At 35.8% G+C, this 23,774-nt stretch overlaps 2 protein-coding genes and 1 long non-coding RNA gene across 4 annotated transcripts; 2 read left to right on the top strand and 1 right to left on the bottom strand.

Annotated features, from left to right (window-relative positions):
• The first annotated feature begins 9,661 nt into the window (after positions 1–9,661).
• Positions 9,662–10,844, top strand: LOC110624873. The gene is made up of 2 exons (XR_002489487.2): positions 9,662–9,746; positions 10,418–10,844. It is a non-coding gene; the product is annotated as an uncharacterized LOC110624873 (long non-coding RNA).
• Positions 10,845–12,429: 1,585 nt separating this feature from the next.
• On the top strand, positions 12,430–15,450 carry LOC110624869 (probable disease resistance protein RF9). Its single transcript, XM_043960925.1, has one exon. It carries the CDS (start codon positions 12,583–12,585, stop codon positions 15,433–15,435), a length of 2,853 nt encoding a protein of 950 aa, XP_043816860.1. The 5' UTR covers positions 12,430–12,582; the 3' UTR covers positions 15,436–15,450.
• Positions 15,451–18,319: 2,869 nt separating this feature from the next.
• Positions 18,320–22,300, bottom strand: LOC110624964 (putative disease resistance protein At1g50180). Of its 2 annotated transcripts, none has more exons than XM_043960924.1 (2): positions 18,935–22,300; positions 18,320–18,739 (listed from the first exon to the last, which is right to left on the bottom strand). In XM_043960924.1, exon 1 carries the CDS (start codon positions 21,848–21,850, stop codon positions 18,953–18,955), a length of 2,898 nt encoding a protein of 965 aa, XP_043816859.1. In that variant the 5' UTR covers positions 21,851–22,300; the 3' UTR covers positions 18,320–18,739; positions 18,935–18,952. The 2 variants fall into 2 exon arrangements, with proteins under 2 accessions (XP_043816859.1, XP_043816858.1); XM_043960923.1 differs by having other exon boundaries at positions 18,320–18,732; positions 18,934–22,293.
• Positions 22,301–23,774: the final 1,474 nt, after the last annotated feature.

Here is a 23,774-nt window from a genome sequence, read left to right as displayed (position 1 = left end):
ACATTTTTTAATTTAATTTATGATTTTTATCTTATTTTTACAGAAAAGGAAGAAATTGGAAAATTGGAGAAAAAGTGCAGAAATTCACAGAATAGTGATTGGGTCAGCGATTTGCCCAAAACACTCAAATCACCGGGCAAATCACTTCGACAGCAGAAACAGACAGAGAGCAAAAATTGGACTGACTCACAGAAAAAGTGATCGGGTCAGTGATTTGCCCAATCACTTGAAGAAACTGGTCAAATCACCGGACAAATCACTTTGACAGCAGAAACTGACAGCAGAGTGGGAAGTTGGGCAGAAAACAGAAATCCGAATTTTCAGAAGTCCAAATCCAACCCAATCACTGCCAACATAAAACCAAGAGCCACGAAAGAGTTTCTCATCCAAGGAATTCCAATTGCAATTAAATTCAACATCAAAAGAGGAGTCAAACACCAAATCAAAAAGGGATTTCAAAACCCTAGATGGATAGAATTCTTCAGCTATAAAAGGAGAGCCTCCAAACTAGCAAAGGCATCTAGGGAGCAACTCAACTCGTCAGAAACTCTCCAGAAATTCTGCAGCTTCCTTCCTTTTTCTTTTCTTTCCATCTTTTGTGTATTTAGTCCACCATGAGTGGCTAATTTCCTTTCTTTTTTAGTTGAAGTTGGTGAATTTTAGATTTTGTGATGAATTGGGAGATTTAATATCCATTGTCAAACTTCTATTTATTTTCAATATTTATGCAATTTGGGCTTTCCATAATTATTACTTGGCTTTTAGAATCAATAAGGGCCCATTAATTTTAAATTGCTTAAGTAATATTGTTTGAATGATTTAGGTTCGTAATTGCTTAGGTTATTCAAATACACATTTAATCAAATTGCATAATCTAAACTTGACCACGCGGTTGGCAAGAATAGAATTGGGTTTCTCTAAGTCTTAATGCAATCAGCAGTTGTTCGATGCTACAATGCCCCAAGGACGTTCCTTGGCAACTTGTTGGTTAGTGTTTGATTAGCGAACGTTTCCTAATCAAACTAGAACTAAGGAGGAATTTGGATTGTGAGAAGCGTCTTCCTCATCCTAAACTAATTTATTGAGATAAATAGGAGTATTAAAGAATCAATGATCAATTCTAAACAATCTGAAAAAGATCCATACTTCAACTAGAAGTTTTTCTCTTATTGAAATTCTCATCTCTTTAAGTTATTGCTTTCTTTTTCCATTTAATTCATTATCATCAAAACAAAACCCCCCCTCTTTTATTTACTTGTTATTTACTTTACCTAGTCATTATTAGGAAAATCTTTGGTGTCAATTCCCTGTGGTTCGACCCTATTGCCACTATCTACAAGTTTATTGTTGATTGTTTAATAGGTTTATTTTTTACGGCTTCGACAACCGCCTATCAAAAATTGGCGCCGTTGCCAGGGAATTGATTTAAACTAACGTATTTTCCCTTTATGACCAGGTCTGGCCGTAAAGACAATCTTCTTTACGACCCAGAGATTGAAAAGACTGCCAAGAGCTTAAGGAAGCAAGCAAATTTGAGGAACCAAGCCTCAAAATCATCTTCATCAACAACACCATCTCACAGAGCTACTGCTGCCCCTGCTGCAGAAATTTCTGCACCAGCAGAAGTTTCCATCACCGCACCAACTACTGCTGAATTTGCACCTGAAACTGAATTTCTGGTTATGGCAGAAAATCCAGCAATGGCGGGACCACCTGCTGCACCTGTAAAAGCTGAAATACAAGCTAGAAATGTGCCCGTCCAAGCACCACAGCCACGGGAGAGGACTCTCGGAGAGCTAGCTAAACCAGCAGGAGATCTAGCACCCTTATGCATTGCATATCCCCCATTGACAGCACCTTTTGAATTAAGGACAGGTCTGATCCATCTCCTTCCCAAATTCAGAGGCCTAGAGAATGAAGATCCTCACAAGCATTTGAAAGCATTCCATGTTGTGTGCTCAACCATGAGACCCGATGGTATTCCAGAAGAGGACATCAAACTTAGAGCCTTCCCTTTTTCCCTTGACGACTATGCCAAGGAATGGCTATTCTACTTGTCACTCGGATCCATCACATCATGGGCTGATATGGTAAGAGCATTCTTGAGAAAATTCTTCCCAACCTCAAAAGCCATAGGCATCCGTCGAGAGATAAGTGGCATAAGGCAAAAGCACTCTGAAGGCTTGTATGAGTACTGGGAGAGGTTCAAAAAGTTGTGCACAAGCTGCCCTCAACATGATATTTCTGACCAATCTCTCATTGAGTACTTCTATGGAGGTTTACTACCCTCAGAGAGAAAATTTATTGATGCAGCATGTGGAGGATCAATTGAAAGAAAATCACCTCGAGAGATGAGGGACTTAATTTCCACCATGGCTGCAGCTTCTCAGCAATTTGGAGACCAAGAGCAGCCATCAAGAAGGGTAAATGAGGTGAGTACGTCCATTTTAGCATCTCAAATTTCTGAACTCACCAATGCTGTCCGTAGCCTTGTTGTGGGTCAAACCCAACAAGTCCAGCAGATACAGTAGCCCAAGACATGTGGAATATGTGCCAACAACCACCCAACTGATCTATGTCCTTCCCTTCAAGAGGAGGACCAGCAAGTCAATGCTGTTGGAGGTTTCAATGGGCAAAGAAGGTATGATCCCTATTCAAATACATATAATCCAGGTTGGAGGGACCATCCAAATTTCAGTTATGCAAGGGGAAATCAATATCCAAGCTACCAGTAAAGGAACCAAGCTCAAGCTGCACCACAGAACTCCAATGCAGCTCTTGAAGAGATTGTGAAGAATTTAGCAAATACCGTGCAAAATCTTGAGAAACAAGTTAGCCAAATGGCCACTTCAATCAGCAAATATGAGTCTCAAGGGAAGTTACCTTCCCAAACTGAGATAAATCCAAGAAAAAATGCTAGTGCCATCACATTGAGGAGTGGAAAAGAGCTGGAAGACAGAAAGTCTGAAAAATTGCAGAAACAGGTTGCTGATGAGAATCTGCCAGAAAGTGATCAGGGCAGCGATTTGCCAGTGATTTGCCCAGACTACCAAACAATCTGCCCAAATCACCAGAGAAGGCAGAAAGTGATCTGCCCAAATCAACAGATCAGGCAGAATCTAGTCAAAGGCAGAAATAGCAACCAGCAGAAAAATTCAAGGTACCACCTCCCTTTCCCAAAAGATTTGCAAGGTCCCAAAAGGAGAAAGAAGAAAAAGAGATACTTGAGATACTCCGCAAGGTGGAAATCAACATTCCCCTACTTGATGCTGTAAAGCAAATCCCAAGATATGTCAAGTTTCTCAAAGAGCTATGCACCAACCGAAGGAAACTTGCTGAACGTGAAAAGGTAAGTGTGGGGGAGTGTGTTTCAGCTGTCATCCAAAGGAAACTTCCAACCAAATGCAAGGATAGAGGAATGTTCGCAGTTTCATGCAAAATAGGCAATGTAGGGATAAAGAAGGCCATGTGTGACCTTGGAGCTTCAATAAATGTCATGCCTCTTTCCATTTTTAATTTATTAAATGCAGGTACACTCAAGAGCACCAACATTGTGATCCAATTAGTTGACCGATCCGTTGTCTACCCCAAAGGAGTGCTAGAAGATGTGTTGGTGCAAGTGGACCAATTAGTCTTTCCAGCAGATTTTTATGTTATTGACATGGAGGAAGACAAGAGCAACACCACCTCTGATATCCTACTTGGAAGACCATTCTTAAGTACAGCAAGAACTAAAATTGGTGTGCATGATGGCACATTAACTATGGAGTTTGAAGGGGAAGTTATCAAATTTAATGTTTATGATGCCATGAAATTCCCCAATGATGTTTCTCCTGTTTATTGTAACGACCCGAAAATCGGACCGCTACCGGCGCTAGGATCCAGATCGGCTTAAGGCCGCCGGGACCCGTAGCAAGCCTGACAATAACCTGTAAACCTGTATAATCCCATACATGATCAACAACATGCATAAAAATTTAAACTTTTCTTTCATTCATTCCTCATACACCAAACTCAACCTGTGCATGCACTAACATAATCATAAACTTGACCCCTCAGTGGGATCTCATCAATGCCCCAATGGGCGATATACATGTGTTGAGTTGGCTAACATCTGTATCATCAACTATCTAAGATCATGCATCAACAAGGGATTACAATACTCATAGGGTCAAGCACATCTATAATCTCAATAGACCTCATTACATAACATACTGTAATCTCTTACATTACATCATAGTACAATTGTCATGTCCACAATCTAACTATTACATAAACATACTTCAAAACTCTGGCTAACCTCCTGGTCTACCCTATACCTGCACATCTGGGGTTAGGGGAGAGGGGTGAGCTACAAAGCCCAGTGAGCAGAATAGTGAAATCATATATTAAAATTTCATGCTTTCATGAAATGCAACACATCACAACAAATCACATCTCGGATGGTATTGTCACCATTAGTCCTCTACATTGTCCAACTGTGCCGGGACGTAGAATGGGTACAACCGGTCTTTCCCTTAACATAACATATCATACAGTCCAACTGTGCCAGGGACGTAGAATGGGTACAACCTGGACTTTCTCTTACATCGTGCCAGGGACGTAGAATGGGTACAACCTGGACTTCCATACCATATTATGTCGTAACATCATCATGCCATATGAGGACTAAAGGATCATCCAATAACCAATCCACATCAACATCATAAATGCAATGCAACATATTCGTGAATACTAATGCAAACAACCTACTATATCTCATGGCATTCATGATGCATGGATCATGCTCAAAATTCATATTTCATTTAATTTAAAACTTAAGGTTTATTCCACTCACCTCTGGCTAGCTCTGACAAACTCTGTAGCAACTGGCTCACTGCTGGGGTCCTCGGTTCCTCGGGTCCGAACCTACACAGGTGGACTCCAATGAGGGACCAAACATACCTGAACATAACTCTAAACTATTCCCCAAAAAAAACCCCCTAAAACATCATAAAACAATTACATAAAAACATGCAAGAATGGCTGGACAGGGCACTTTCGGCGGCAGGTTCGGCGGCCGAAAGTCCCTCCAGACCCGAAAGTCAGGCAGGTTCGGCGGCACCTTCGGCGGCCGAAACTCCCAGACAGAGGCGAAACTCATGCATGTTCGGCGGCACCTTCGGCGGCCGAAAGTCCCAGACAGAGACGAAAGTCTCTTTTCGGGGGCAAGCTTCGGCAGCCGAATGCTGCCTCCACAAGGGGGTTCGGCGGCCGAAAGTTCCTTCGGCTGCCGAACCTGGTTTCTCCCAAATGGGCAGAAACTTGGTTCAAATGAACCTCTTGCCTCCCAAAACCTCAAATCATGCATAAACTAGTTCTAAAACATGCATACATATCATACATTACACCTAGGGGTCTCAAACTAGCATATACCCCAACTACAACACTTCAAACACACAAAAATCAACATACATTGTATCAAAACATCAAAACCCACAAACTCATCAACAAGCCTAAACATGCATCTCTACCCATAAAACAACTTAATGCTTGTTTAAAACACATAACAAGGGTGGATCCGAGCTTACCTCTTGAAGAAACGAGAGGAAAGGCGATCCTAGCTTGGAGATAGAGAGATTGAGCTCTTTGAACCTCCAAGTACCCAAAACTTGCTCTTTACTCACAGATCTTCAAAACAGAAGTTAAAACCCGTGAAAATCATGGAAGATTTAAGGAAAACACTCAAGATCGAGGGAGGGGTGGCGGAGACTCACCTTGGCCGTCAACGGGGGAGAAAAAGCTCGCCCGTGCGGACCTAAGGGACCCTTTTATAGGTGGTTGGCCAGGCCACGTTCGGGGGCCGAATGTGCCTCCGCATGCATGCCATGTTCGGCGGCCGAACTTGACTTTCGGCGGCCGAACCTGGATTTTCCTCCAAAAACTTTTCATATAAAACTCATTTAATTTCATACTTAAAACCATGAAATACCTTAAAACATTTTATGAAAACATGTTTCTACCCTACTAGAGACTTCCGACATCCAAGATTCCACCGGACGGTAGGAATTCCGATACCGGAGTCTAGCCGGGTATTACATTTATGGCCTTGATGTTATTGATGATTTAAGCCAAGAAATTTTTGATTTTGATCAAGAAAATTTACTTTATGATGGTCTTTGCTGGAAAGGAGAAATGGACAGCAACATCACTGAAGCAGAAAAAACAGCAGACTGCTGTAACTTGCTGGATGTGGGCGATTTGCCCAGTGATTTGCCCAGTTCACCAGATAATCTGCTCAAATCACAGACCAAATCACTGGAGCAGACAGACTTGAAAGAGAGTCATTTGCCCAGTTCACCAGATAATCTGCTCAAATCACAGCCCAAATCAGACAGCAAACAGCAGAAATCAGCACAAACAGCAACTGCACCAGAACTGAAACCATTGCCCAGCCACCTCAAATATGCCTACTTGGGAGCTGGAAATACACTTCCAGTAATTATTTCCAACCAGCTAAGCCAAGAAGAAGAGGAAAAGCTCCTTGATGTGTTGAGGAAGCACAAGAAAGCAATTGGTTGGACCTTGGAGGACATCAAAGGCATATCACCCTCAACATGCATGCATCGAATACTTATGGAGGATGAGTGCAAACCTGTTCGTGAGGCTCAAAGAAGGCTAAATCCACCAATGATGGAGGTTGTAAAGAAGGAGATAGTGAAACTCTTAGATATTGGGGTGATCTACCCCATTTCTGATAGCAAATGGGTGAGTCCCATCCATGTGGTACCAAAGAAGACAGGGATTACTATTGTCCCCAATTCTGAAGGTGAGTTAGTACCCACTCGTGTGCAAAATGGGTGGAGAGTTTGCATGGACTATAGGAAGCTCAACACAGCCACAAGGAAGGACCACTTTCCCTTGCCATTTATGGATCAAATGCTTGAAAGACTTGCTGGAAAAAGTCATTACTGCCTCCTAGATGGATATTCGGGATTTTATCAAATTCTCGTTGCACCTGAAGATCAAGAAAAGACCACCTTTACATGTCCATTTGGCACCTTTGCATTTAGGAGGATGCCCTTCGGTCTTTGCAATGCACCAGCCACTTTCCAAAGGTGCATGATGAGTATTTTTTTCTGATTATGTGGAGAAAATTATTAAAGTCTTCATGGATGACTTTACGGTGTATGGCAACTCATTCAACGAATGCCTAGCCAACTTGGAGAAGATACTTCAGAGGTGTTTGGAGACAAATCTAGTTCTCAACTACGAGAAATGCCACTTCATGGTCAGCCATGGCTTAATCTTGGGCCATATTGTTTCAGCAAAAGGGATTGAGGTGGACAAAGCCAAAATTGACACCATCAAAAATCTGCCCTATCCAACCAGCATTAGGGAGATTAGATCATTCCTTGGACATGCTGGTTTTTACAGGAGGTTCATCAAGGATTTCTCCAAGATAACACAGCCTTTGTGCAGGTTATTACAGCAGGATGTCCCATTTGAATTTGATGACAGCTGCAAAACAGCTTTTGATTTGATCAAATCACTGCTAATTTCTGCCCCAGTCATCCAGCCACCTGATTGGACACTTCCATTTGAGATCATGTGTGATGCCAGCAACTTTGCTGTAGGTGCAGTATTGGGACAGCGAAAAGGAAACAATCCTCATGTCATTCACTATGCCTCACGCACCCTAGATGCTGCACAATGCAATTATTCAACCACGGAAAAAGAGTTGCCGGCTGTTGTGTTTGCATTGGAGAAGTTTTGGTCCTATCTACTTGGGACAAAGGTGATTATATACTCAGATCATGCTGCATTGAGGTATTTAATCAAGAAAAAGGAGTCCAAACCAAGGCTAGTACGCTGGATATTGTTGCTACAAGAGTTTGACTTGGAGATTCATGACAAGAAGAGAAAGGAGAACCTTGTGGCTGACCACCTCAGCAGAATTTTTTCAGAAATGGAGCCATGCCCCATCAATGAGACCTTCCCCGATGAGCACCTCTTTGTTGTCCAAGAAGAAGAACCATGGTATGCTGATATTGCTAATTTCCTTGCCACAGGTAATTTGCCCACTGATTTGCCCAAACACATGAGAGACAAGATCAAGAAAGATGCAAGGTATTATGTGTGGGATGAGCCTTACCTATAGAAGCATTGTGCAGACCAAGTCATAAGGAGATGCATCCCAAATCATGAGATTTCTTCTGTCCTAACTTTCTGCCACTCTTACAGTTGTGGAGGACACTTTGGGCCACGCAAGACAGCCTTGAAAATACTTGAATGTGGGTTATTTTGGCCTAACATCTTCAGAGATTCTTATTTATTTTGTAGGTCATGTGCAAGATGCCAACAAACGGGAAACCTTGGCAACCGCAGTGAAATGCCACAAGCCCCCATCATGGTGTGTGAAATCTTTGACATATGGGGTATTGACTTCATAGGGCCATTTCCACCTTCCTTTGGCAACACCTACATAATCCTAGCTGTGGATTATGTGTCCAAGTGGATTGAAGCCAAGGCAACAAGGGCTGATGATGCTAAAACAGTTTGTGACTTTGTAAAATCCCACATTTTCTCAAGATTTGGTCTGCCCAAGGCCATAATCAGTGACCGAGGGACCCATTTTTGCAACAAGGTGGTAGAAACTCTCCTCAAGAAGCACCATGTCATCCATAGAACCTCCACTGCCTATCACCCTCAAACGAATGGGCTGGCCGAAGTGTCAAATAGGGAGATCAAGTCCATCTTGGAGAAAACGATCTGCCCAAATCGCAAGGACTGGAGTGCACGCCTCAATGATGCCTTATGGGCATATAGGACAGCATATAAGACTCCAATTGGGATGTCTCCATATAGGCTGATTTATAGGAAAGCCTGCCATCTACCTGTGGAACTTGAACATAAAGCCTATTGGGCTGTGAAGAGATGTAACCTTGATGAAAAAGAGGCTGGAGTTCACAGAAAATTGCAAATTCAAGAGCTTGAGGAGATTCGGCGTGATGCATATGAAGCTTCATGGGATTACAAATCAAAGACCAAAGCCTTCCATGACAAAAATATCTCCAGAAAACACTTCCAGGTTGGTGATAAGGTCTTACTTTTTGATTCAAGATTCAAATTATTCCCTGGAAAGTTTCGGTCTAGATGGATTGGACCATTCTTGGTTGAGCATGTCTATCCACATGGAGCTATTGACATACGGAGTCCACAAACAAGCAAAATTTTCAAAGTTAATGGGCATCGTTTGAAGAAATTCTATGAAGGTTTTACTATCCATGTTGTGGAGGAGGTTCCTTTGGATCCCCCTTCCTTAGACTGCTGAACAATATTCTGAAGTCCAGCCCAAGACAGAAAACAGGGCGCTACTGGGAGGCAGCCCAGATGTAGTGATTTGCCCAGTGATTTGCCCACTGCTTGCCCAAATCGTTGGGCAAATCGACTGAATGTACCATAGTCACAAGTGATCGGGGCAATGATTTGCCGATTTGCCCAATTGCCCAGATAATTTGACCAAGATCACCGGTCCAATCGCAAAATCAAGCACATCATCAGAAAAGGGCGTGAACAGTACCAGCCCAGCAACTGCAAAGGAGAAGTGATCTGGCCAAGTGATTTGCCCAAATCACTGGTCAAATCACCCTGTCAAGAATCCAGAGGGCCAGCATTAAATGATCATGGCAGTCTTTCCTTCTCTTCCGTTGGCTATTAAATGGCTCAGGGACAGCGTCTATCAAAATCGATCTGTTCGCATTCAGGTAATGCTGATTAATGCATCTGCTCTATTATATAACCTGCGATATAAAAATTTATTTTCTGAAAATATCGTTGAAGTGGACTCCTCGTACTGAATTTATGATTTGTGAATTCTTTTTTCATTTCCCATATTGTATTGTGGCATAAGTTATTTTAGGGATTTATGTGGAACAGACAATTGTGTAATAAGAATTTCACCTTTTTAATGAACCCTCTAATCAAATAACTTGACATGAATAATCAGTGTCATTGCTGTTGTTTCTGCTCATAAGCTGTTGTTTCTAGCAGACCCTTTTGATTTTTTCCAACATATTTGCCAGGCCACTCACTGGATAATTTCAAAAAGTGGGAAAAAACACATTTATTTATATTCTGTGAGACCCTTGTTAGATATCACAGTTGTTTTCTTCGGTATTCATCCGATGGTATATGAAGTTGACACATCAATAAGGCAGCATGTAACACTTGCAAGCTTTCCCTGAACTTGGGCATACGAAGTAGTAACTTTGCTGTTAATGTACTATTATGCTCTTAGCAAATTGACCTAGGACTGAGGATTTGATGATGAATTGCTTTCAGCTCTGAGTCAAATAAGGTGTTGTCATATAAGCAGCATTTATATTAGTTTATGCTTGATATTCAGATATTTAACTTCTTCTTCATGATTCATCAGGTCCTTGTTACTGGCTCATTACATCTTGTGGGTGACGTGCTGAGATTAGTCAAATAGTGAGACATGGGGCCTAGTTGAAGCTGTCCAGTTGCATGCTTGGGATATAGAAGGCAAGCTGGTTATAAAAGATTTTGATCATTCTCTGGCAGCGCTTGTCAATTGTGCTCCCACAAATGTGATATGCTGTTGATTTTCTGTGTTGTGTATTTGAGGAGCTGTTTAAACTTCAGTGAATTTTGACAATGAATTGGCAGAAACTTTAAAATTTTTGTCTTTATTTTATCTGTAACCAGGCCATTGGGGAAACAGGAACAATTCTTGTAATGAACTACAAATCACTTCCAAGGCAGAATTCTTGTTCTTCCCTTTCTGAAAATCATGTAACAAACTCATTGTTTAATATAATAAATTTGTTCTTGGGTATGAACATTATTGTCTTGGATTTATCACTCAGTTAACAAGGGCAGAAGAAAACTACATGATATCTTAACCCTTTTATTTTTCTAAGAACCAGATTGGATTGGTCTAAAGTAATATGAAAAATTATTATTATCTTTAAAGTTTTTAATTTGATCAATTAATTGTATTGATTCCTATTATCTGATTAATTTGATCAACACATAAAATAAAAATAAGAACTTATAAAATTGATAAAAAAGAGTGTTTCAATTGTCAATTACAAATAAATAAAAAATAATTCACATAGATAAATTACTGCTTTCTTTATAGTAAATGAAAGTCCAATTCTTCTCATTACTTCCTTTACTATTAAAATTTGTATTATATTCATTGTTCATCTATTACCTCTTTAAATGTTGAGAATCTTTAGATTGTTCATCTATTATTTATTTAAGCAAAAAATAAGAGGAAGCTAATTGCTTTTTCACTTTTAATTTTTGGTTTGCTCTGCTCCAAAGCCTAGTATCTTGCTCTCGTTCCTAGCAAAGAATCAATAATCACAGAAGACATTAGGGAAAGATTAAGAAGAAAATGAAATGTTCTAAATGCAATTCCTTATTTCCTCAAGCAAAGATACCCATCAAAAGTGTATCATCTAAACAAGTTGAGATATTTTTCACCTCTTTGGTTATTAAAAAAAAAAAAAGAACACAATGGTTGAGGCTATTGTTACCTTTGCCATTGAAAGAATTGCTGATGCCGTTGTTCGTGAAGCAAGCTCACTTTATGGCGTGCGGCAGGGAATTGAGCAGTTGCAAACTGAACTGAAGCGGATTCGGTGCTTCTTGAAAGATGCAGATAGCAAGCAAGACCATGATGAGCGCGTTCGCAATTGCATAGCTGAAATCAGAGACATCGCATACGAGGCAGAGGACATCATTGATACCTTTATTCTCAAAGCTGACACCTTTATGTCCAATCTAATTATTGTCACAGTAAAAAAGCAGAAAGCAGGAAAACGGAGGCCCCATTCATTGCTCAACTGACTCCTCAAAGAATATTTATCTTTGCTTTTTCTTTTTCTTTTTTGAAATTATCTTTGCTGGCGTCTATTCACCGTAACTAGGGCTGAGCAGTATTCGGTTCAATCGAAAAAATCGATCGAATCGAATTGATTTAAAAATTTAGTTTGATTTTTTATATATTTCAATTCGGTTCGGTTTTTAAATTCAAAAATTTCGGTGATTTCGGTTCGGTTCGGTTCGGTTTTAATCAGAAAACAACCGAAAAAACCGAACCGAACCGATTAGTAATAATAATATATTTTTTCAATAATATAGAGAAATTAAATCATATTAAAATTAAAATATTTTAATTAAATTTTAAAATACTAAAAAAAATAAATCATTATAAAAAATAAAAAATTATTAAAATTCGAAACTGATTAAACAGAACCGAATCGAACCGAATCAGACCGGTTCGGTTCGATTCGGTTTCTGACCAAAATCGGTTCGGTTCGGTTTTATAAACATTAAAATTTCGGTTTTCGGTTTATTCGGTTCGGTTCGGTTTTGAACCGAACCGACCGAATGCTCACCCCTAACCGCAACTTTCATTAAGGAAAGTATCAGAAATCTGCTATAATAAATTACCACCGCTAACGACCTTTGACGAGTTAAAGACACTGCTTATCTCAGGCAGAACAAACTCTTCCGATTCTTCCCTTCTTGGTAACAAAAAAAAAAAAAGACACTGGAACGAGAAGAATGGCCGAGGCTGTTGTTTCTGAGGCTATTCAAAGAATTGCTGATTTGCTCATACAAGAAGCAGTTTTTCTGCATGGTGTGCGGGGTGAACTTGAACGATTGCAAGCTGAACTCAAGCGAATGAAATGCTTCTTGAAAGATGCCGACCGTCATCATCATGAAGATGAGCGAGTGCGCAACTGGGTAGCTGAAATCAGAGACCTCGCTTATGATTCTGAGGATGTCATCGATACCTTTCTTCTTAAAGTTGCAAGGGGTAGAGGAGAAGGTGTACGCGGGTTCATTAACAAGGCTTTTTTCATGTTCACTAAGGCTTCCTATCTCCACAGTATAGGAACCCAGATCACATCTATCGGATCTAAGATTGAAGATATAAACAAAAGTATGCAGACCTACGGCATCCAACTTGTTGAGGGAGAAGGATCTAATTATGAGAGACAACAACGATACAGAAGACCGGATCCACATGTTGAGGAAGAGTATGTCAATTGTTTGGAGGCTGTAATAAGTGATCTTAAAGCTCGTTTGATGATGGAGGAAGAGCAAGTGCGTGTTGTTTCCATAGTGGGGATGGGAGGGCTGGGCAAAACCACTCTTGCCAAGAAGATATACAATGACGTTGATGTGAAGCAAAACTTCGACTTCCATTCTTGGATCTTCATATCTCAGCAATTCTCTGTCAAGGAAGTTGTCGTTCGAATCCTTATGGATGCTGCATCCAACGAAGATAAAGCAAAGTTATTGGAGGATATGAAAGGGGGACAACCACTTAAATCCAAGGTGGGAAAGATGAAGGAAGATGAAGAATTCAAGTGTTTGTTGGAAAGGATGAAAGAGGAAGATCTGATTAGAACACTTCATAGTACGTTAATAGAGAAGCGTTACTTTGTGGTTCTTGATGATATTTGGACAACTGAGGCCTGGGATTATTTGAAACGTGCTTTTCCAAATGGTAAGAGAGGAAGCAAAGTTTTAATTACCACCCGAAACACTGTGGTCGCTTCTCATGCTGATCCACAGAGCTCAGTGGTGGAACCACCACTGTTGAAGGACGACGAAGGCTGGGAACTTCTTAAAAGGAAAACATTCCCTCGCCCACCAGAATTTGAGAAATTAGGAAGGGAAATGGTGAAAAAATGCAAAGGATTGCCATTAGCAATTGTTGTACTTGGAGGCCTATTGGCAACTAAGAAGTCATTAACGGAGTGGAATAGTGTGCATGAAAATATTATTGCACACTTTATCAAGTGGGAACAACATCATCAATATGGAGGAGTGTATGGGATATTAGGTTTGAGCTACGATGACTTGCCTTTCCATTTGAAGCCATGCTTTCTCTATCTTTCTCAATTTCCAGAGGACTGGGAGTTTCGGAAAAGGGAATTGATTCGAATGTGGATTGCCGAAGGCTTTATATTGCAACCATCAATAGGTGGAGAAGAAGAGACGATGGAAGATGTGGGTGAAGAATATTTGGAAGAGCTGACAAGTAGGTGTATGGTTCAAGTAAGCGAAAGAGATCACACTGGAATAGGTGTGAAAAGTTGCAGACTTCATGATCTGATACGTGATATGTGTATTTCAAAGGCAAGGAGTGAGAATTTCCTTGGAGTTATACAGCACGCAGAGGACGCAAAGGCAAATAGTAGTTCATCCACTCTGCAGTTGACATCAAATAATAAGTGGCGTAGAGTTGCTATTCATCCTCGCATTTTCGGGAAAGATGGACGCAAAACGGACTTCTATGTGCCTTCACTAAAAAGTGGTGATTTGTATCTCCGGTCTCTTTTCTATTTGATTGAACCTGCTATCAGAAAGATACTAAAAAGTGGTGATTTGTATCTCCGGTCTCCTTTCTATTTGATTGAACCTGATATGAGAAAGATCTATGGTCGTGGAAGTGTGTACAATATGACAAGGCAGCAAGCAAGGTTCATTTTTGAGAATTTCAGAATGCTAAGAGTTTTAAAAATTGATTATATATGGCAATATGATCGTTGCCTACCTGGGGAAGTTGGTTATTTGATTCATTTGAGATATCTGGGATTAGTCGGTGGTGGAATGACTGATGGAGTTAAGTGTAGGTGCGTGGCGGCATTACCATCGTCCATAGGTAATCTGAGGAGTTTATATACTCTTGATCTACGACGGAATGGTGTAATTATATTACCCGCTGCAGTGTCGAAATTAGAATGCTTGAGACATCTATTATTGGATGGGGAATTGATATGGCAGTTTAGATTGGATAAATTAAGGCACTTGGAGACTTTGAAGGTGGTATCTGCAAAGCATCTAATTAAAAGAGATACAATACAGAAGTTGACCAATCTCCGAAGTTTAGCAGTAGAATTCAAGACAACGGAGGAAGTTATGGCTGTGATAGGATCTCCCATTTTTGGATTAGGCCGTCTCCGTTCCTTGAAAATGCGAATGCGAGCGGATATTCCATTTCCTAATTTGGAACCACTTTCTGGTCTTCATCAACTTACAAAACTGGAATTATGCGGAGCTATACCAGAAGATCCATATTCCCTGGAACACCTACCAAAAAGCCTTGCCAAGTTAATTTTGTTTAATTCTAAATTGAAGCGGGATCCGATGGGCATTTTGGAGAAGCTGTCTAATCTGAGAGTTCTGGAGTTGTACTATCATTCATACGAGGGGTCTAAAATGGTCTGCTCTGCCCATGGGTTTCCTCAACTTGAGACTCTTCGTGTTGTTGATTTAAATGCCTTAGAATTGTTAATAGAAGAAGGTGCTATGCCACGACTCAAGAATTCAGTAATACAATCCAGAAATACAATCGTTGACTCGTATAAGGTGCACATTACCCTTCCAGCCAATTATATTTAAAGTATAATAGCAAGGTAATTATTTTTAATATAATTTATAATTATTTTATTCGTATATGTAAATAAATAAATATTAATTTCATAAATATTAAATCAATTATTGATTTAGAAACTATTTTCAAGAGATTTAAAAATATATAATTTCAGCATATATATATATATATATATATATATATATATATATATATAAAATTTCAGCATCATAAAATGATTCTAGTTGGCCATTCTATATATGCAGGGGTTTCAAGCAATGAATGATTTGGATATTGTGATCAGTTGTTTTCCTTAATAAATTTTATTTCAGTACTTTTATTTCTCCATCAATAATTAATAGAATGATGTATTAAAAATGTTGGACTGTATTTTCAGCATTCTGTGTAAAATACTTGTGGTTATCTGTTTTATATATCAAATTTAATGTATACTCTTGTCACTCTAAGTATTGATTTAACATAATTAACAAATATATTTTAAAAAATAAACACTTAAATTTTTATATAATTATTTTTTTTAAATTAAAAATCTTTTCACATGTTAAAAGAATAATAAATATTTAAATATCTAAAGTATTTTTAAATTTTTTTATATTACATAAATTTTATTTTGATTTTTAAATTTTATCGTAATTAATAAATTAATTTTTACAATTTTTAAAATAAATTTTTAAATTTTTTATATTAAATTTGCTTAAAATTATAATTTTTTTATTTATTATAAATATTAATTTAAAGGTAGTGGATGAGTTAAATTTTTTTTTAAAATAAAGTTAGCAATCTATTTAAGAGTTATTTAAAATAGTTGAAATTGTAATTTTTTTTTGAAAATTTTAAAATTATAAATATTTAAATATTTTAATGAATAAAAAATTTTAAAAAAGTGTTAAAAATTTAATTTTTTTTATATTATAAATTTTAATATAATTAATAAATTAGTCTTTATATATTTTAAAATAAAATTTTAAATATAAATAATTTTAATTTAATTAATAAACTAATTTTTATATTTTTTAAAATAAAATTTTAAATTTTTTATATTTATTATAAATATTAATTTAAAACTAGGGTTAAATTTTTTTTTTTAAAGTGCAATTTCTTTTTAAAGTAAAGTTAGCAATTTATTTAAGACTTATTTAAAATAGCTGAAATCGTAAATTTTTTTAAAAGATTTTAAAATTATGAATATTTTAATGAATGAAAAATTAAAGAAAAAAGTGTTAAAAATTAATTAAATTGAGATATTATAAATAAATGTTAATAGAATTTAAGTATTTTTTTAATTAAAAAATAAAAAATTAAAATAATTAAATTATAATAGATGAAAATATATTAATTATGAGAATTTTAAATATATAATTTTAAATATATAGAGATAATTTATTAATTATTTTAAAATTTAAAAATTTAAATATAGTTTATCTTTTTTAAAAAAATAATAAAAAAATATTCATCCTTTTAATAATAAAAATGGATCAACAGACTTTTAATTTAAATAAATTAATTATAAAAAATTAAAATATTTAATGTTGAGAATACAAAAATTGATTTATTAATTATGTTAAAATTTAAATATTAAAATATAATTTATTTTATAATTTTTTATAGAAATAATAATAATAAAAATTTTTTATTTTTTATTTTATTATAATTATAATATATAATTTTTTATATCAATTAAAATATAATTTTTTAAAATTATTTTAATTATACCTCCCATTATTTATATTTATTTATAATGTTAATACAATCTCACCACGCCGCAAATTAATCTTAAAAAAGTTTTATTTTGTAATTTTATTTATATTTTTTATTTTTTATCAATTAAATTTCATGACTTTGATATCCGACTAAATATACCTATTATTATTTATAGTTAAAAATTATAAAATTATCAAGTTTTTTTTATTAAATATATTTAAAAATTCTTATTTATATTATTTTTTAATTTTTCAATTTTTATTAATAATTTTATAATAATAATTTTATAATAATAATTTATTTTAATTTTATTTTAATTAAAACTATTATCCATCGATTTTTTAATTTATTTAATATATTTATTATTTAGTATTATTTTTAAAATTTTATTAAAAAATAATTTTATTAAATATATTAATTATAAAATATTAAAAAATAATTTAAAATAATATTTAATATCATTTAATTTTAAAATATTAAAATAATTTTTTAAGATATTTTTTTAAATTATTCTTTTAACTTTAAAATACAATTTTAATGCACCTTTTTTTTAAATATATTAATATTTAAAATAAATTTTAAAAAAATTAATAATATATGAATTAAATATTTAATTATCTAACCTAACTTTAATTAAATTGCTAAAAAATATATAATTTATTTAAAATTATAAATTTAATTTTTATTCCTCCATCTCCTAAAAAAATATTGATAAAATAGACAATTATAAAAAAATATATTTTTAATTTTATTATATATTTTTTTAAAATTTTAGATTATTATTAATTTTTTAAAATTTATTAACGTGACAAATAATACAGATAAATTCATTAGTTCATTGGTTTTTAACTGTATAAGAAGGATATAATACAATTAAAATAATTTTAAAAAGTTAGATTTTAATTTAAAAAAAAATATAAATATAATTACAATAAAATAAAAAATATATGATTTTTTTTTTGTTATTAATTTTTTTATTATTGAAAGAAAAATCTTGTTTGAAATATTAAAAATTCTTTAAAGGAAAATTTTCTTAATCCATCAACTTAGTTTGGAGGTTTTTAAATTCTTAAATAGGTGGAAACCTAACTCGCAAATAACTTCTAAAGATTGTTTTTCATTAGATAAAAAATATTTAATTTAAAAATTATATATATCTAATCAAATTTAAAAATTGTACAAAAATAAGAATTGAGAAGAAAGGAAAAATGCTATTTTATTTCATGAATAAAATATTACAAGAAGTTCAATATATACGCATACACACACTTCCATATTAACATTTTTAGAAAGGTCCATCACTGTTCAGCTGTGTCTCTATTTAACCTATATCCATCCGTTGCATGAGATTCATTGTTCATCTCTCTATTATCATCAAAAATTTAAAATCACCACTCTGATAACAAGTAAAAATCTGTCAGGAATTTGCATTACAACGTGAAAAGAAAATTTTACAGTGACAGTATTGGAGTAGGATCAGATGGATGTGATCAATTATGCAACACAAGAACAAAGCTTGTGATGTGAAGACGGTAACTTTGGCACTTTCAGCAACATGGTCACTCCTCCATCGAGTCTTCCGAGTCCGTTTCCAATTCATCAACCTATGACCAAAAAGAAAGATTCTTTTAGTTAAACTTGCATATCTCATTTAACTCATGGGTAATATTGGAAATTTCTTTTTTTTCTCTTGATTTTTTGATTTAGTGCAAAAATAAAAAATATAATTTCTTGAATTTTCAGGTAATTTGAGCTTAAATTAAGACTTATGTGCTAACTAAGTCAAAAAGTTAAAATAAAATTACCTTGCATCCCCATGAATAGTCAAATGACATGGATGCCTATGTGCTGCACCTTGTCAAAATCCTCTCCTTCTACTCCATCAATCACTTGAACCCTCTTTGCAAATGCTGCCATGTCGATGATTTTCAATTCTTGGAGGCTAACGAGGAACTTGAAACCTTCTGGAATCATCCTCAGTTTATCTAGAGCCTTTATTTTTAAAGTCCTGAGACAGGGCATTGCACCTTCCTCTATTTGCCATTCTTCTAATTCTAACTCTTCAATTGTAAGAATCTCAAGTCTCGGAAATCCATTCGCAGAGCACACAAGTTCAGAACCCTCGTAAGATAATGTATGCAGGAACAGAAACCTCAAATTATGCAACTTATTTCCCAGAATACACATTGGATCTTGCTTTAACAGAGAATGAGACAAAGTTAACTTGGTGAGGCTTTCTGGCAGGAATTTCAGATTGTGACGGAGTGATTCTTCGGGATCTTCTAGTATTTTTCCTTGTAACTCTAGTTTCGTAAGATGATCACAACGTGAAAGTGATTCCAAATTTGGAAATGAACCCTCTTCTGAGATCGACATCTTCAAGCTACTAAGACGGCCTTGTTCAAAAATGCGAGATTTTAGGACAACATCCACTTCCTGTGTTTCTTTGAAATATATTCCTAAATTTCGAACATTAGTCAATTTGCACAATGCATTGTTTGCAATTAGATTCTTAGCTCGTACCCACTTCAAAGTCTCCAAGTGTGTTAATGTATCCAGCCGCAATTGCCCATCAACTTCAGGCTCTACTAACAAATGTCTCAAATTTTCTAATTTCCACAGCACATCAGGTAAGGTTTCCAAAGAATTTTTTCGTACGTCAAGGGTGTACAAACTCTTCAAGTTACCTATGGATGGTGGTAAAGAAGTGGAGACCACAAACAGATACTTCGTTGTTACCCATAATCCAGTATTTCTCAATCCAAGATATCTTAAGTGAATCAAATTGCCAATATCTCCAGGTACATGATATTTGCTCAGATATATATTCTCAAGATTTAAGATTCTAAGCAGTCGAAAATGGCTGAGAATGTAAATTTCTTGCCCCCTAGTCATACGATATTTGTCTTGATCAACAAAGTAATGAAGGGAACGAAGATGTGGATCACCACATTTTACCAACGGCACATAGAATCTCTTACCAGCATTGTCTCCATCGATACGAGGATGAACAGCAATTCTTCGTGGCTGGCTCGTTGCGGACTTCAAAAAGCGAGATTTAGTGTTTGTTGCAAACTCGTCTCGGTGTTCAATGCCTCCAGCGAAATGCTCATCTCCTGCCTTTGATATACAGGTATCTCGCATCAGACTATGGATGCGGCAAATTTTGACATGAATTCCAGTGTGGTCCCTTTCAGTTTCTTGAACCATGCACCTGCTTACAAGCTCTTCCAAATATATTTCAGCCACATCTTCCATTGTTTGGTTTGCTGAATCCTGCGATTGTGCTATAAAGCCTTCAGCAATCCACATTCGAATTAGTGTCCTCTTGTGAAACTCCCAATCCTCTGGAAATTGGGAAAGATAGAGGAAGCATGGCTTCAAGTGATAAGGCAAATCATGGTAGCTCATAGCTAATATCCCATACACTCCTCCATATTGATTTTTTCGTTCCAACATAGCAAAGTGTGCATTAACGTTTTTCTGAACTGTCTTCCACTCATTCAAAGATTTTTTTGTTGCCAATATCCCACCAAGTACACCAACAGCTAAGGGCAATCCTCCACATTTTTTCACCATTTCCCTCCCCAAAATCTCAAGATCTCGTGGGCAACTCTGCTCGACGGGAAATGCTTTTCTCCTGAGAAGCTCCCATGCTTCATTATTTGTCAAAAATGGCGGTTCCATTGGAGTTATCGACGGATCAGCATAAGAAGCAAGGCTTTTGTTACGGGTTGTGAACAAAATTTTGCTTCCTTTCTTCCCATTTGGGAAAGCTCGTTTTAAACAATCCCATGCTTCAGTATTCCAAATATCATCGAGCACCACCAAGTATCGCTTTTGCTCTAACACTTTATAGAGCTTTTTAACCAAATCCTCCTCTTCCATCCTTTCCAACATGGATTTCAGCGATTGTTCCTCTTTCATGGACTCTATATTAGTAGATGCAAAAAGCTTTTCCTCCGTTATTGCTTCCAACTTTGACTTATCTGTAGTAGACGCAACATCAATCCAGATTCTTACTAACAGATCTCTTGGAGTGTATTGTTGAGATATGAAGACCCAAGCACAACAATCAAAGTGTTGCTTCACATTAATGTCATTGTATATGTTCTTGGCAAGAGTTGTTTTACCAAGTCCCCCCATTCCTACTATGGAAACAACCTGGCGTCGCTCTGCTGCCATCATCAACTGAGCGTTAATATCCCTCCTGATTGCGTGAAAGCTGATCACGTCGTCCTCATCATGTGGATAGGATCTTCTCAGTCGTTGTTGCATCTCACTTGCAGAACCTGGAACCGCTCTTTCAGCATCAAGTTTGATGTCAAAAGTCTGCATACTAGCAGAAATTGCCTCAATCTTGTTTCGGATGGATTCGATCCGGCTCTTGATCACACGGAGACGAGGAACTTTTATGAAAATAGAGCTAACCTTCTTGGTGATTCCACGTGCTCCTTCTACTCTACGTGTTGCAATCTTAAGAATATAGGATTCTATTACATCCTCAGCATCATAAGCTACGCCTCTGATTTCAGCAACCCAGTTCCGAACACGCTCATCTTGATATTGCTTGCAGTCTGCATCCTTCAAGAAAGACTGGATCCGTCTCAGTACTCCTTGCAGACTCTCAACATCTTCCTTCACATCTCTCAGAAAAGTTAATTCTTGAGTAAGCAAGTCGGCGATTCTTTGGACAACTAAAGCAACGACAACCTCTGCCATTGTTTTTTGTTCTTTACCCGACCAGAAACAATCATAACTTTTGTCCGTAAAACTTTGGATGAACAACGCTCAACTCGAGACAGTGGAGTTGGGCCTCTAATCCCGGGCTGAAGTTTTATAATCTTAATCTCGGAGACAGTTTCCCAATGAAAAAAAATATCAGAGACAGTTTCCCGATGAAAAAAAATCTCGGAGACCGATTTCATAATGTTATCATTTCCGCGATTGATGGAGAAAGCTTGGAAAAAAGAAAAATCGACAAAGGACAATAATTCCAGTCACGACAAAGCTTTCCTGTCAGAGCCATTATTAAGGGAAACATACGGACCTGCGATGTAAAATTATAACCAGATGTATATAAAATTTTACGTATTCATGTTATAGATTTACATAGATATTCTTACTCTTTTTCTCATCTTTTCTTTTTCATTTTTCTAACAGTAATACTAATTTCTCATAAACTGTACTAATGGTTTCTCAACTAAATCGATTATCTTTTTGCACTTCGCTCATATACAGGCCTGCCTGCAACCAAAAGCTTTCAGTATTTAGAGAAGTCACCCCCTGCCTATCTCAATAAGAACCTCGATCTGCTCTCTCAGAGGAGTCATGAACCGATGCAAACCAATGGGCAAGTGGACAGCCAAGTTATCAAGCAAGTCAGTTGTTTTATTTGCTTCTCTGTAACAATGATTAAAACGAAGCTTATAAGGACGATTTTACCAACTCTTGAAACTGCTACAAGAAGTTAGTAAACTGAATGTTACTGGAGTTTTTATGAAAAACTAGGAAAAAGAAACGGAAAAAACAGAGGAAATTTCTTCATTTGTTAAACCCTGCTTACTATTTCTGTGTGAAGAACACATCCCGTTATCCAGTTGCATAAAGATATGTAGAATATGGAATATACAATGGCTGAAAGATGAAAGATAAATCAATTAAAAGCTGAGAATTTATTGAGTAAAAAATCTTGAGAGGACGAAGGAAGGAGAAAGTATAGCACCAGAAAGTAGAGAAATGAGTTTTAAATATTTGTAAGAATTAAGAAATATGAGCAAACAAATATGACAAAAAAAAATTATTATTTTACTGTTGAAAAATCCATTAATTTTTCAAAATTGGAATAAAATAAATGGTATCACTTTACCCATGCATAATCAGCTACAATGAACCATGCATATATATTCATAGAGGATACATAGAATTATAGTATATTCTACAAGGATCCAAATACTTTCTCAGATTTCACGACCTTTGTTCCATATAAATACAAGAGATCACACAATGCATCAGAAAGTAGAAACCGTATTTTCTAAGCAGAGAGTGAAAAGCAATTTTTTATTAAGAGCAGGGAGAGAGAACAAGAGTACATAGCCTTCTACCATATTAGTGGTAAAGATTTGAATTTTAAGTCATTTTAATTTTTTTTAATTTATATAAAATAAATTAAAACGAACTATTATTAAAATTTTATTTCAAACTTTATTTTTTTTTACTCTATTTTGAATTTATAATTTTTTTATTTTAGACTCACAAATAATACAACATGATAATATATACACTATAATTTTCGTACTTAACAAATAGACAGTAATTTATGCATATTTCGAAAACTCAAATTTTATATTTTTATTAGATCAATATAACCGCTCAAATAATGAAATTCAAAATAATTACAATACTATCCTAAATTATTTATCACATTGAATATCCATATAATTTTAATTATTTTCTTATATATTCATAATTATAATTTATTAAATATAATTGACTGGTCAATGAATACAAAATTAATGTAATATTTTCATATAGTGTTACTCACATCTCCACTTTCATATGATCTTTCTCCCGTCTCCATACTCTCCCCCTTAATTCAATTTACTTTTGTAAAAATATCTCATCAAATTATATCATTCATAGATAA

This window comes from Manihot esculenta, chromosome 10, assembly GCF_001659605.2.
Source record: "Manihot esculenta cultivar AM560-2 chromosome 10, M.esculenta_v8, whole genome shotgun sequence".
NCBI lineage: Eukaryota > Viridiplantae > Streptophyta > Magnoliopsida > Malpighiales > Euphorbiaceae > Manihot > Manihot esculenta.
The sequence above is the reverse complement of the archived record's forward strand: the minus strand, read 5'-3'. Positions and strand labels throughout refer to the sequence as shown.